General features: G+C 43.5%; 1 protein-coding gene across 1 annotated transcript in view; it reads left to right on the forward strand.

Annotated features, from left to right (window-relative positions):
• Positions 1–631: 631 nt before the first annotated feature.
• Positions 632–13,865, forward strand: part of nedd9 (neural precursor cell expressed, developmentally down-regulated 9) — a 28,926-nt gene continuing 15,692 nt past the window's right edge. Inside the window, exons 1-2 of the mRNA XM_061664463.1 lie at positions 632–812; positions 12,785–13,198. Coding sequence (XP_061520447.1) covers positions 801–812; positions 12,785–13,198 — 426 coding nt within the window. The 5' untranslated portion in view covers positions 632–800. The remainder of the gene's footprint in view (positions 813–12,784; positions 13,199–13,865) is intronic.

The raw sequence follows: 13,865 nt of genomic DNA on the forward strand, positions 1-13,865 counted from the left end.
GCAATATGGAAGGAAGCTAGAATACTTGGAGAAAAGGCAAAAGAAGCTATAAGGAGAAGAGCCAAGGGCCAGAGCCAAGATACAAACACCCATCCTCAGAACTGTGAGGCGTATGTGCCAACCATTGGCCACTGTGCCGCCAACTACATTGCTGTCCATCATTAAAATTACAAAATACAAATTTAGGGATTATACAATTATGCGATGAGAGCGCCGCGCAGTGTGTGGCGGGGCCCAATGTGAACCAAACCGTGACGTACAAATCAAGGTACGTACCAAAAAGTGTTTAGACCCCTTGCAATTACACATTTATGTACTTTTACCATTATAATTCCCGGATTTGAACCCCTTAACAAAATGTTAAAACTCCTAGTCGACTTTATTTTTTTCCCCTGAAACACAACTATAATTCAAACATACTGTATATAGTTCCAAATAAATAATGTGTGTATGCATTTTTTTTATGACTATTATTTTAAAGCTCTTCTGCTGCTCGAGTACTGATAATGACGTCACTTCTCCAGGAGCGGCAGGGCAGCCCAAATGCGTGCGAGGACCAATCAGAGAGCGGCATGCAAATGAGGCCATGTCGTCAGAGGGCTCAGCAGCGGACCCTCGGAAAAGCTGAGGGAAAAGTCCGAGTCCGAGTCCGAGTCGAGAGGCGCTGCAGTCGGCCACTTTCTGCGTCGTCGCGGCTCCGGATGGCTGCTTAACCACAGAGAAGTCCCTCTTCGTTCTCGTTGATGCGATAAAAGCGGATATTTCTCATCTATTCTGGAATCTTACTGAGGAGCAGCAAAATGAAATACAAAGTAAGTGTGTGTAAATGTTGCCTCGGGTGTCGTAAACTGGCTTTGCTGTTGGCAGAAGGAGAGCTGCAGGCGATGAGGAACTTTTACACCGGGCTTGACCTTTGTAAAATAATCATAATAAGAAGAATTCATTAATAATAAAACCGGATCGAATGCTTGCGAAACCTGGGTTGAAGAAGAACCACATACTGTCACTTTTGCCTGGTAGACGTGTGCATGGTACGTCTGGTTTATGCACGCATCATGCACCCCCCATCGGTCGCCCCTATTTCAACAGTTATTGCAGCAGCAGAGGCGTCAGTAGAGCGAAAATGTGACTGGGTTCCTTGCACCCTTGTCCACCCCGGCAGAGACATTTACATTCAATAACTGTTTTGCTACTTATGATATGCTATATGATAGGATAGGATGTGATAGGATGCTCAACTATAGCTGCTTGAAATTCCACGTATACTGTACAGCCCAAGAGACATCTTAACATGAATTTCCTTTTCACATGGTTTACTGTAGCCAGTCGTTAATATCTACCTGCGTTGGGTAGCTGTAGTGTCTCTTGATTTATTAAATGTGGCATTTAATTTAGTTCACTGAATGGACTACACTGAAATTCCAAGAGCAGAAAAATGATCTTTCATCTCAGCTTCCAATATAATCGCTATTCAACAATCCTGAAACGTCAGTGGTGATTTGGTGCCATATAAGTAAAACTGAATTGAGTTTAATTGAGTAGAACTACAAGTGTAGCTGTCCTATCATACGTGAGATCTCATCAATGTTTTACAACGTCACACATTGGCCGAAGCTCAAAGTTCAGAAACACACCTTCTCCAATCATTGCCAATGCTCAAGTCCTATACTGAACTAATTGTTTTATACTACTATAAAATAATCACAGATTACACTTAAAGCCAGCAAAAGTCAACGTGACCATGCACGTGAGGCCTTCACTGACACAGTTAGTAAGAAAATGGGACACATTTCTTGATTTGTTTACAAAGCTTCAAATATTCATCAGCGGTGTTACTTCCACTGGCCGTGTAATGTGCTGTAAAATATGTTGTGACGCAAAGCCTGACTCGAGATTATCAGATGTAAAAGTGAACAGTATGTCGAGTTCACCAAAGGCTGTCGTTTTAGTGCGGTCACACGCAGCACTGGTCTTCATTAGATGAGCTCACAGGCTGACCGCACTCTGGTACGAATCTATCTGAAATGCCGGGATGATTCAGAGGGGCTTTCAAGGACGGGGCTGCAGCTTTGTGGGTTGTTTTCTCAAGTTGCTGTTTGTCAAGCTACCCCTGTTGCTCAGCGTCTGTCTTTTCAGGGGGCTGGAGGGGTTGGCTGAGAACAGTGGGCGTGCATGCAGACTGACTCATTGGTCTGTTAAATATACACTTTACAGAGCGGGCTCATGGTTTCAGCCTGTGATCTTTGCAAGGGGGAGTTTGGATATTTATGAATCGGCTCGTAAGCAGCATTTTCAGACTCGTATCTGCGTGCAGGAAGGAAACTGACACAGTGCGCAACCTCACTAACAGAATCGTGTCTACACGTCTTTGTTTGTCTTTCTCTCCTGCCTTTCAAGATAGTGAGGCAGCCGGTGCTCTTTACTTATGATACCCTGTTTCCCCAAATAGTGTGCAAGGGCGCTTAGTTACTCGACTACAAACAGCCCAAAGCATTTATTTGAAGCAGGCAACCATTTGAGAGGAGGTCTTTATTTGCACAAGGACGCACCTGCCTGAACAGTGCAGACAAAGGTGACAAGTGCATGCGGTTTAGTTAGGATACTAAGAAGGAAATTTCCCTCTCCAAAGTAGGGATGAGCATTTTACGGTTTACGATTGACTTTCGTTCCGGCGACGTAACCCAACTTTGTACAGAACTTCTGTCATCTTATCACTTAAACTCAGAATTAAAGTAAATATTTGTATGAAAATTACTTTGAGGCCATAAATATAAAACAAATGAAACCGGTATGGCGCGAACTGAGCATGTCTTATTGTGCTGCGTCGATGTAATTCTCATGCCGCTGTGAAAACTAATTCCACCGTACGTAACCTGGAAACATCGTATGTCGGGATACCAAGGACGTTATGTGTAATAGGTTGATAAATCGTGTCTGGGGCAAGTAGAAAACAATAGAGGTGAGGAGCTGCTGATTCAGTCTCGACTAGATTGCGGCCTGAAGAACAGTCAGCTTTGAGAAGTTGAGCTACATTCGCAAAGGACCGCCAGTAGTCCTCCAACTCATCCAGGCTGCAATAATCGAAACAGGAACTCAGAGCATTCATTGCTTTGGCGCCATCTGGTGGCATATTGATATCAAGGAAGAATGTTGAAGTGAGCTGAGGCGTTTCATTTCGATCCTTGCCGATTTTGGCTCTTCGTGGCAGGGCTCGGTTGGTCCCAATCACCCGCGAATAGCAAGGGTTCACTGTATACATGTCAAAGTTGTGTAACAAGGGGGAAAGGGGGCTGGCATGCAGACAGAAGGAATCTGCCACTGCTTGGATGGCACTTTGTGCGTCAGCTTCCCTGCTGTGTTTATCAGATTTCTTTCAGGTCAGCGGCCTTCTTTAAAGCTGCTAAATAGCTGCAGAGGTTACCCTCTCAGATCTCCATGTTTGTGTTTGCTCTTAGTCCCATTGAATGATTTACCACTATATGAAGCAGAGGGGGTAGCGTTTCAGCTGGAGTTCAACACGGTGCTCAGGTCGCTTGGTGTTTGTCAGAGAGGCTTTCCAAACAGGTGCTCAGGTGCGAGGGAAAGGCTTGTCTTCCATTGGTCTCTTAATGCGCATAATCCCTTCAGTGGGGCTGTACGCACGCACTCTGATCTCTCCCAGCATCTGCGTAGTCCGTGGATTTCAACAGAGCGTGACACCTGCAGTACTTTCAAGAGTTCAGACTGTTCTGGTGGAAAAAAATTCCACTGACGCTTCCACAGTCTTTTATAGCTGATGTCACAGTTGCCAAAATAGCTTCACAACCACAGTGATTAGGTGGCCAAAATGTGTGTTTCCTCACTGTTTCCTTTTTTTTTTTTAAATGGGTTCAGCTTCCAGGCACCGGTCCAAGGGTAAAGGGAGCTGGAGGAGGGCGAAGCAGACATTGTTCTGAGTGGGAGGAGAATGCCTGATGCTGAAAGGGGCTGCAGCAAATGAAAAGGAGAGGAAGTTGTGGGGGGCGACGAAAGAGCAAAGTTAGATGTGTTTGGTGACGGGGGAGGGGATGGGAAGAGAGAGGTTGAGGAGCTCCCTGTGAGAATGAGAACATTCCAGGACGTTGTGCTTGGGAATGTCGTCCAGAAGATGGCCATGATTGTTTCAAGGTGGCCTTTTATGTTTTTAATGAGTCTGGCAGAGGGTGCGTATAGTTATGCAGACAGTGCCATTGTGTTGCAAGAGTCCTTCTGCAAGAAACACTTCTTTTCTTCCCATTGAAGAATGAGTCTACATACACAACAACGTGCAGACAACTTTGTCTACTGGTCATGGGCCCCATAAGCTTGAATGAAATGCCCTTTTTTAGTTTCTATTTGTATGGTTTCATGTTTGCTACCGTGCATCATTTTAAAGTGAACGCGAAGAGCCGCTCCCCCAACGAGAATGTATGGTCGCCAACTCACCATCCCCCTCCGCAACACCGTGCCCCCGCACCATCGGCCAACTTTTAACATTACAAAAACGCACAATGGCAGATTATATTGTCAGAATGCACAACATCAGCGATATAGTTTAGAATCATTTCCACATTTGACCTTTTGGGTGGAAATAATCATCACGTATCCCACCTCCTCTACAGAATGCCAACTATTTTGTGAGGGTCATCTCTCAAGATGGCAGCCCCTTGTCGACCAGGTTCGACCCCAGAGGATGTTGACCCCCATGGTGGGAAGAAGGAAGCTTGACAGCTGAGAAAAGTTATTAATACCGTTGCAAAAGTTAGTTCATACTACAGCACTTGTACTGTGAAATCCACAACCTGGTCTCGTAAGACTCCACCTCGTGCTTTTTTTTTTAGTTTTTGGACTTAAAGCGACAATCCGTTAGATTTATTTTTACTTTAAAATAGCACGTTTAAAACAATTTCCTTTGTAGAATGGCTTGTAATAAGAATAGCATCAGTGACCCCATTCAACTTACTTTAGCTCATAATACACTTTGTCAAACATCTTTTTGTTTAAAAAAAAAAATAATTTCAACATATATAATCATGATCATCAATGGCTGGATTTCTTCAGTTAGTTAGTTCAGCGTAGACCAACAAATGCATATTTGCCACTGTTAATTTGTATTTCCCACAGTGCTTTGAAAGTAAATTACACTTGAATGTTGTAAGGGTAGCCTTAGACTGAAGCTAAATGATCATTTTGTTCTTCAAAACTCCAAATGTTATGCTGATTATGACAATACTATCATATTTCTATTACTCTATCTATGTCAGGATGTGGTTATTTTGAACAAAACAAAACAAAAGGCCTTAGTGGGTTTGCGATGTCACTACAAAATGTAGCATCAGTCAAAGAGAGCTGTGTCCTATCATTAAAAGCAACAGGACTTGGAAAAAGCCAATTCGAAACAATGTAAACCTTTTGTTGAAGTTTTAACATTTTGTAATATGTACTTTGAGATGTACGATGAGTAATGTCTTTGCTATTTAATCATAATAATAAAAAAAAGCCCTCAAATGGGTGTGTCTTCCCTTCTTGTAAAAAGACAAAAGACTGTCTTCTTATATCTCTCTTTTTTTTTGAGGGGAGTTTTGGGGCCGTTTTTTTTCTCTCCATGATCTTGGCCTACCGTGAAATCGCAAGGACGGTGCAATGAATTACCATCTCATTGGCAATTCCTATATGTAAAGCCATCCAATGTGGCCCCGCAGTGATACCATGAAGATGATTTCAGATGGTGGCTCATGCCCCTCTGGAGGGATTAGTTTGTGTCTCCAGGGCCTACCGAGATGCACCCATTCAGCATCGGGCCTTGGCATCAAGCTTGGAAATAATGCGCCATTTCTCTGTTGCCAGTACGCATGCTTGACTCTTGGCAATATCAAAGAATACTGGTTGTGTTGTTTTTAATTTTGCTTTTCTAGGCCAGAGTTTATGTGTGGCAGAGGCCCAGCGTGACAGCCACGGCTCTTCAGTTTGAGGGACAACTTTACTCTCTGCTGCTTCACAGTATTCAAAGTCCAAGAATGTCTTCGCATAATACATGAGGCGACACTACTCAATATGCTGACGCAGCAGTCCTTACAATTTATGGAAATAGATCCACTTTTGAGCGTGGTTTGGGCACCTAATTATAGCTGGTGCTTAAAAACCCTCGTAAGGCAGCACAAGATGGGAAACGATAAGGCCGGCAGGTCGTAAGTCGCCTGGTTCGCTTTAAGTTCTGTAGGAGACTGGAAGTGCTGCAGGGTAAGGAGTGATGATGGAAACAAATGTGGGGTCATGTCAAGCTACCCAGTGGTTTATGTGACAGTAAAGAAACAAAATGACTGGAATGAATGGAAAGGGTTAAGAGGAGTTGAAGGAGTTTGCATTCTAACTTGGACATTTCACAATCACTTCCTGTGAGCTAATAAAACCTCAAGTGTTGCAGTCATGTCCTGCCCTGGTTGTATTCATCATAATTTAAGTTTACTATTGGAAGTGGCTTTAATGTGTAATCAAATGACATCGGTTCAGTCTGAGTGGTCAAATGTGGTATCCTCGCAGTTTTTAAGGAGTTTACGCCCATCTGTTTCAGAGAATAACCTCTATTCCGAAAACAAAAATCACCTCCTTGGAAATGCAAATCACCTGGGATTTCATGACCTGAGTCAGCATGTAGTGTTGCTCTCTGCTGCAATGGCTTGCGTTCTTGTTTAAATCCCACACATTCAACTATTGGGCCGGCTACATGTCAGGCTAAATGCACAGCACCACTGATTGGTTGTCAATAGACTGTCGGTCAAGGAAATGCGCATTCTCAAGTTAAAATTGGATTCCTTTCTCATGTTTGCATTTTAAGAGCCTAAAGATATTGAAAGAAAAACTAAAGAACATTAGGCAAAATCTGGAACTAGATCGCACTAAGAGGACTTAAAGTAAAATGTTATTTAGCAAGTGACTAATTTAACACACACTATAATAATTTATAATTGTTTGGAGGAGACTGACCTAAAAAAAAAAATCAAATCAAATAGATGAGCCAATCTACGTTGTCAGTTTCATTTGGCCTGAAATGTCAACTAGGGGCGTTTACAGTCACAGACCGGCAGTGATCACAAGGCGAGAATGAGCTATTGGTTTATTTTAGACTGTTCCCAAGCACATCATAGCACTATAACTATTCGGAATTACAACTTGGGACATAAACGGTCACTGTCTATGTGAAGCAGGGAGATTAGATAATGTTTAATTCGATGTGCAAAGACTGCGTTGGACATTGATGTGTTTTCCATACCACAATTTTGTACGCAGTTGAAGGAGCTTGCGGTATAATTATGCTCGACAACAGCCACTGGCAGAGGTTACAAAGAGGCTGTAATCGGGGGTAAACCTTCCTGGAAAATGTCCAAATGAAGAAATTACCATGTACTCCGGGCACCGAACCACTTCCCATGAGTCTTTCCTACCCAGAACCCTTCACACGGCCCATTTATTTGAACTGGCTCTCACCCGCAGCAGGCCTCACTCACTCTGAGGAGCGACTGGTAAAAGTCATCAGGTCCTCATTATCGTCATTACCATAATTATTTTCTATATATAACCATGTGAAATGAGGCCACATGAGTGAGCTGCTTTTCCCTTTCGACAAAGTTACAGTGGTGTTTTCTCACAGCTGGAGTGGAGCACTTTTTGGGGGGTACTATTTGTTTGTTTGTCCTCGTTCTTGGAGTGAGGACACATGTTGGGCAAGTGTAGAAGGGGATTTTGAGCATTTATGAGCTTGTTCAGCCAGAAATCCTCTTCATTACCCACCCTAAAGAGCCCAAAACTCACAGAGAGCTCCACTCACTGCCAGCAAAGGTGGGGCTCTTTCAACAGGCAACGAAGTTACATAAGGGCGATTTTATTTTTGGAATGGTCACCACAGGCAAGGGAGAGGAGGTTTACACAGTCTGCGTAAAGCCCAGACACTGATGGAAAAAGCCTGCGTGAGTCATCACTGTCTGTGTGGGTAGAAAGGGGTTCAGGGGGGTGGCGGAGGGGGGACCGACAGCTGGGTCTTTAGGTTGTACAGTATACAGTGATCCAGGTAAGAGATCGAGACAGTTCCGCTCTGTGCTATTGCATGCTTTCGACTGATGAAAACACGCAAGGCCTTTAAGACAGATGTTGACAGGGGCCTGGCAAAGAAGGAGGGGCACATTTTTTCTTTAAGTCTTACTTTATCTTGGCACGCATGTTAATTTGAGAGACTCGAGATTCAGATACCATCTTGAACGACTGGGTTGGGGGGAGACTGATTATGGGGGTCAAATGTTGTAATATTGCAACTTTCTACCATCACAGTACTCGAATAGGCATGTGCACAGAGATTTTAGAGGGCAGGGGCTCAAGCCCAAAAAAAGGGCAGGGTTGAGGGCGGGTTGGTGGTTGGGTGGCTTCAACATGGTAGGGATACTAACTTTACCAGGACGTGAGTTATGGCAGCCAGTTAAAAAGGGTCGCTGCAGCAAATTGGAGACTGTTGAGTAATGTGAATCATCCAGAGCTAAGGCACAGCAACAGGCGAGAGTTAGCATGCGTTTTGTTCATTTCTAGCACAGTATTCCCAAACGTTAGAATGACACAGCAGTAGCAAAGGGGACAAAAGTAGATTACATTAGACTTTTCTTTTAAGGTTTTATAATAGTTTTGCACTTTCTTTCTCATTTAGATTGTGTTTTGTGTTTTATTTTTAATAAGGTTGCTGACTCACTGAGCCTTATCTGCTCAGCTTCCGGCAGTTTGCCACGTGTCGCCTATGTTAATTCTGAAGAAGTATGTCATAGTCCCTCCTGCTCTGCCAAGTTGTTTTTTTTTAGGTCGTCGGGACCAGAAACACATCAGTGTTCTTGAGGGAGCAGTAAGACGACTCGCCCCGTCACTGACCTCTAAATGATAACTTCCTGGAAGCTCACACTCATAGGTGGGAGTCACATAAGGGGCCCTTCCTTTTCCTTCCCTCCCTCTACACCCGCCCGCCGGCCTACATACAAATGGCAAACACGTGTGTTTAAAGCATGATCAATGGCAGAGGAGTGTCACCGTGTCGTGACTAATCTTTGTTTATGTCAGAGACGTGACGCCTGGTTAATAATAGTCACTTCTATCTGCTCAAATTACAGCGCTGCCCACACAAGTCAGGCAAACAAACACGGCGAAGTGAGCAGTGTGTTCGCTCTTTGCGTCACATCAGAAGGACATGTGTGACGGTTGTTTTCACAAACAACCTCTTTATGCAAATCATTATGGCTATTTTATTGCATTTCCCTTGCTGGTCATACAGATTTGCATTTAATGCCTTCATGAGGCTTCAAATCTATTCCAACCCATGGGCGACTAACATTTCCTGGGTGAAGGTGCAACATAAAACAGTAATTATTCCCACAAAGCGCCGATTGGAGGAAGTCAGTGAGTTGCTTTATCACAGCAGAGACTGATGAATGTGTTTGTTTGTTTTCTTTTAAATGCTGATTGACTCCCAAATGTTGCTATCAAAATGGGTTAAAGGCAACAATGCATACTCATTTTTACATTTTCATTTTAGCATTAATGCTAAACTGATTTGTTATGAGGAAACAGTGCCACTGCCATTGCCATGGCAACCCTTGAATGGTCTACAACAGTGGTGTTCAAACCTTTTACACCAAGTATCACCTCTAGAAAATCCTTAGCGCTCCATGTTTCACCATCGTGACCGGCAGTAAAATATAGTAGCATCGTAGGGCTAGATGTACAGCAAATAATGAGGCGGAGGTTTTATTCCTAAAATGTACAGTTTATGTTACACTATTGCAATCTACTCTAACGTTATGCGCAGTTTGAATATTAATACTGCAGTCGGCTGTAGGAAAATAAAAACTGTAAATTAAATATTGATTTTATTTAAATGTATTGCACATAAAAGTTGAATAAAGGGTTCCTAAATACACTTGGGGGGGAACAGTTCTAAGAGATTCAATGCACGCTTTGTACATAAAAGTTAAATACAACTGAGCTGTAGTCAACAAATGTACTGCATGGGACTGTACTGCAATTACATTTAAAACAATGTAACATCATGCACAGTATGAACATTTAATATTTATTCGGAGATTCTTTCCCGTACCTCGAGAGGGAGCCCGTGTACCATTAGTGGTATGACTTCCAGTATTGGTTGACGTATTGTGTTAGTGCTTGTGTCAAACGCTAACATTATTCATCAGCATTGTATACAATCTGTACAATTTCTTCTGCACGTTTAAGATGACAGTATTAGGAGTTTAAAAGGGTATTCCACTTCACAACTGTAAGGGGAGCTCTGGAGTTTCTTAAACTACTTTATCACTTTATTTTGTTGACTCATTTTGAAGTGCATTTCCAGGTAAATGTTTTGTTTTTTGTGTTTTTTCTTTGCTAAAAGTAACTCAGAGCTACATACTTTTCATTCTGCAGCTACAATATATTTTTCATGTCAGTTCGCATTTTTAATGAAGAAGACAAATTATGTCAGGCATTTTACACTCTGTTGTGGATCTTTCAGGCCTCAAACAGAAGTACTGAAATAAGCATTTTCTATTAGGGAAAAAAAAAATCCTGATACGTATGAGGATTCAATTCAGTTCCATTTTGAACCATTAAAAACGGCCCTGCGGCAGAAGTAAACAAAACAGCCAAGTTGATGTATGCATTAATCTGCTCTGGGGCTTGCGATGTGATTAGGTTTGCAAAAATGGATTGCCGAGGTCTACGCCTTCTCTCGCAGCCCAAAGTCACATGGGATAGGCTCCAGCTTCCCCATGACCCTGAATTGGATAAAGAGTATAGAATATCGAAGGAGAGATGGTGTTACAGAACTGAGGGTTTAAAAGCATTTGTTTGTGATGTCTCAGGGAGGATGTGTTGTCTGCCCGGGCAAAGATTTTTTTTTTCCTTTTTATGAGTCTGAGTGCACACCGTGGCTCGCACGGTAGCTTAATACAAGAATTCTGTCACTGTAATTAACAGAGACAAAGGCGCATGGCGCACGCTGCTCGTGACTGCAATGAGATTTCCCCTCACCGCATCAAACGGCTACATGCTAGCTAGCCACAGCAGGCCGGCGACTTCACGGAAAGCAGCTTTTAACATCCCTCGCACAAATGCAGTAGCTGTCGCAGTAATCGCAGAAAGGAGCTTTTCCTTTCCTCGTGGATGACTCTGCCAGGCCAGATCAAATCATCGGAACGGACAAACGGTCACATCCGCTCCTATTGGATGACGGGTGACCTCCGAGGTCGCGATCGAACACGCTGCGGGTCCAGCTGGTGGGCAGCTGGGGGTGGTACTTGTGGGTGTGTCGGGTGTTGCTGGCTAATGGTGCTGACAGTGCACTTAGACAATGGCCAAAGCGGCCAGAAGCACAGTGAGAGATAACGGCGGTGTTAACAAGATGTGAGAGTTTCGCGTGGGAACTGTTTGATTCTGGCCAAGAGGAAGGCCAAGGAGGGTGCAACATAGAATCAACCCAGAAAGAACCTCAAAGGCAACTTCCTAGTTCTCACACAGGGTTACTGGACAATAAAGGCTCGATAACAAGCGAGGAAATGCTTCATCTGATACAATTTATGAGGCTTAATAACAAATAAAAGCAAAGAGAAGTAAATAGTGTAGCAACTAAATGCATTCATTGTTTGTCAGTCAACATGTCTGTTTAATTTCATTATACTAGAAAAGGGGGCCATGAAAGGACCCGTTTCAGTTCCATATATATTTGTAATCATTGCAAAAGTCCAGTATATGGTTGGCTATTATTGTATGCATTTCACAAAAGTGTGTATATCCAGGTGGACTGAAAATAGGGTGCCAATCTTCATGCAGTCACCATAAAAAAGGCAGACATTTAGTGGCGTGTTCATGGGATGAAGAGGATTTGACACACTTAAAGGACAAAAAGCCTTGGGACAAGCCTCTGAATCAATTATTTAGTCAATAAGTGGATTGGCAGGAGCGCTTAGTTCCCCCTGAATTAATTTTGCATCGATATTTTGGATCATTCTATTTGTGGGAACAGTTTTGGGAGACCCTTTTCTGTTCAAGAGGAAGGTCCAAAAGGTCCTGCTTGGAGTTTGTTGTGGAAGAAGTGACCCCATCAAACACTTTTGAGATGAACTGGAACAGAGATAATGAGCCAGGCCCTCTCTCACAAATGCTCTTCAATGGACACACACGGCTCAATGTTGTTAAAAGTCTTCCCAGAACACTGGAAGCTATAAAGGTGCAAAAGGTCTCCAATTCCTTTACCCATATGGAGTATGTTGTCATAGTTGAGGCTTGTTTGTCTGTTGAACAGCCCCTAATATATTTGTTAATGTGCAAGTGTAAAGCTCCGTTCATGCTAAGTTGATTCTTCCCAGGCATAAAAAGCCCAAAAAAGGATAATGGTGTATTTAATGTAGCAATTAGCAGCAAATGCCTGCCTAAAACACTGTAGCGGCACACTTCAGGGCATCTGTTATCGCCAAAATCTGCCTGTTAGACTCATTATACCTTAACCCCCGCTGGCCGGAAACACGTAACTGTGCCCTGGAGCGGGGCACAAGCTGAGAAAAGTTCAGATTTGTTTGAAAGACATCTGGCGCAGAGCTGCAGGCTAATGCCATCTGTATGGTCATTTGAAGTGGGGTTCAAGTTCAAATGTTAACACCAATATCAAGATACACAAGCTTTCAAAATGGGCTTTGGCTTCAGATCAAAAAGCACATATATGAAGTATATTTTTGCACAGTGTAATGAGGTTTTTGTTTCTCCGTAGAACCTCATGGCCAAAGCATTGTACGACAACATGCCTGAGTCCCCAGAGGAGCTGGCCTTTCGGAAAGGGGAAATCCTGACCGTCATTGAACAGAACACCGGCGGGTTGGAGGGCTGGTGGCTCTGCTCCCTGCACGGCCGCCAAGGCATCGCCCCCGGCAACCGCCTCAAGCTGCTCATCGGGCCCAAGTTCGAGGCCCAGTCGCCGGTCGCCGCCGCTGCCCAGTTGCCCCACCAGAGCTCGGGCTTCCAGCAGAAGGCCAGCTCGGGGGCCCAGGGGCTGTACCAGGTGCCACCTTCCCTGCAGAGTCCACAGCAGCAGAGCCAGCAGGGCATCTACCAGGTGCCCTCGGGTCAAGATGTCTACCAAGTGCCACCGAGGAGTACGCTAGCTGCCGATAACACACCGAGCAAGGTAAGATACTGTGAAAGAGGATCAATACCTTTCTTTTAACAGTAGTTTCTTAAAGCCAGTACTGGAGATACCCAGCGGCTGGGTATTGGGGCAGTGGCCAGAAACCAAAGCAGCAAGGTCAATCATTTCACTACCAATGCCCCAGATACCGTCCGATCTAGCAAACTATTTCCGCTATACAGTCAACCCATGTTTTGGTATACTTCGCAAATGTTCACACTAGAAACCCCTAAAAATTGCTTGTGGACTTTTTCCATGGATAGTTTGTGTTTATTCCATATAGTAGCTACAATTTATTTCAGTTTGTTATGGTACACTTGTTTATTTATAAGAGCGTACTGTATTTCCATTGTAATGAGTTCTGACTGGTACCATATCACTTTTCAGCTCCCTTTTCTTGAGCTACTACCAGTCAAAGACATGCTAGTGTGCTATCCATTGATTAAACGACAGAGAATTGCCGCTGTAGCAAGAATGAAATGAAAAATAAATCAAAAGCAATATTTGTCACGATGTAGGGCTGCTATGATGTTTCAATGTTTACAGCTATCACCACCGCCTGGAAACGTAAGTTAGATCCAGGTTTATTGTTCCAAAACATACCCTAGCACCAGAGTGTACCGCTGAATGGAAAGATGGCTTGAAAATTAACAATATAGCACTGGAA

Source organism: Phycodurus eques, chromosome 20 (assembly GCF_024500275.1).
Source record: "Phycodurus eques isolate BA_2022a chromosome 20, UOR_Pequ_1.1, whole genome shotgun sequence".
NCBI classification, from domain to species: domain Eukaryota; kingdom Metazoa; phylum Chordata; class Actinopteri; order Syngnathiformes; family Syngnathidae; genus Phycodurus; species Phycodurus eques.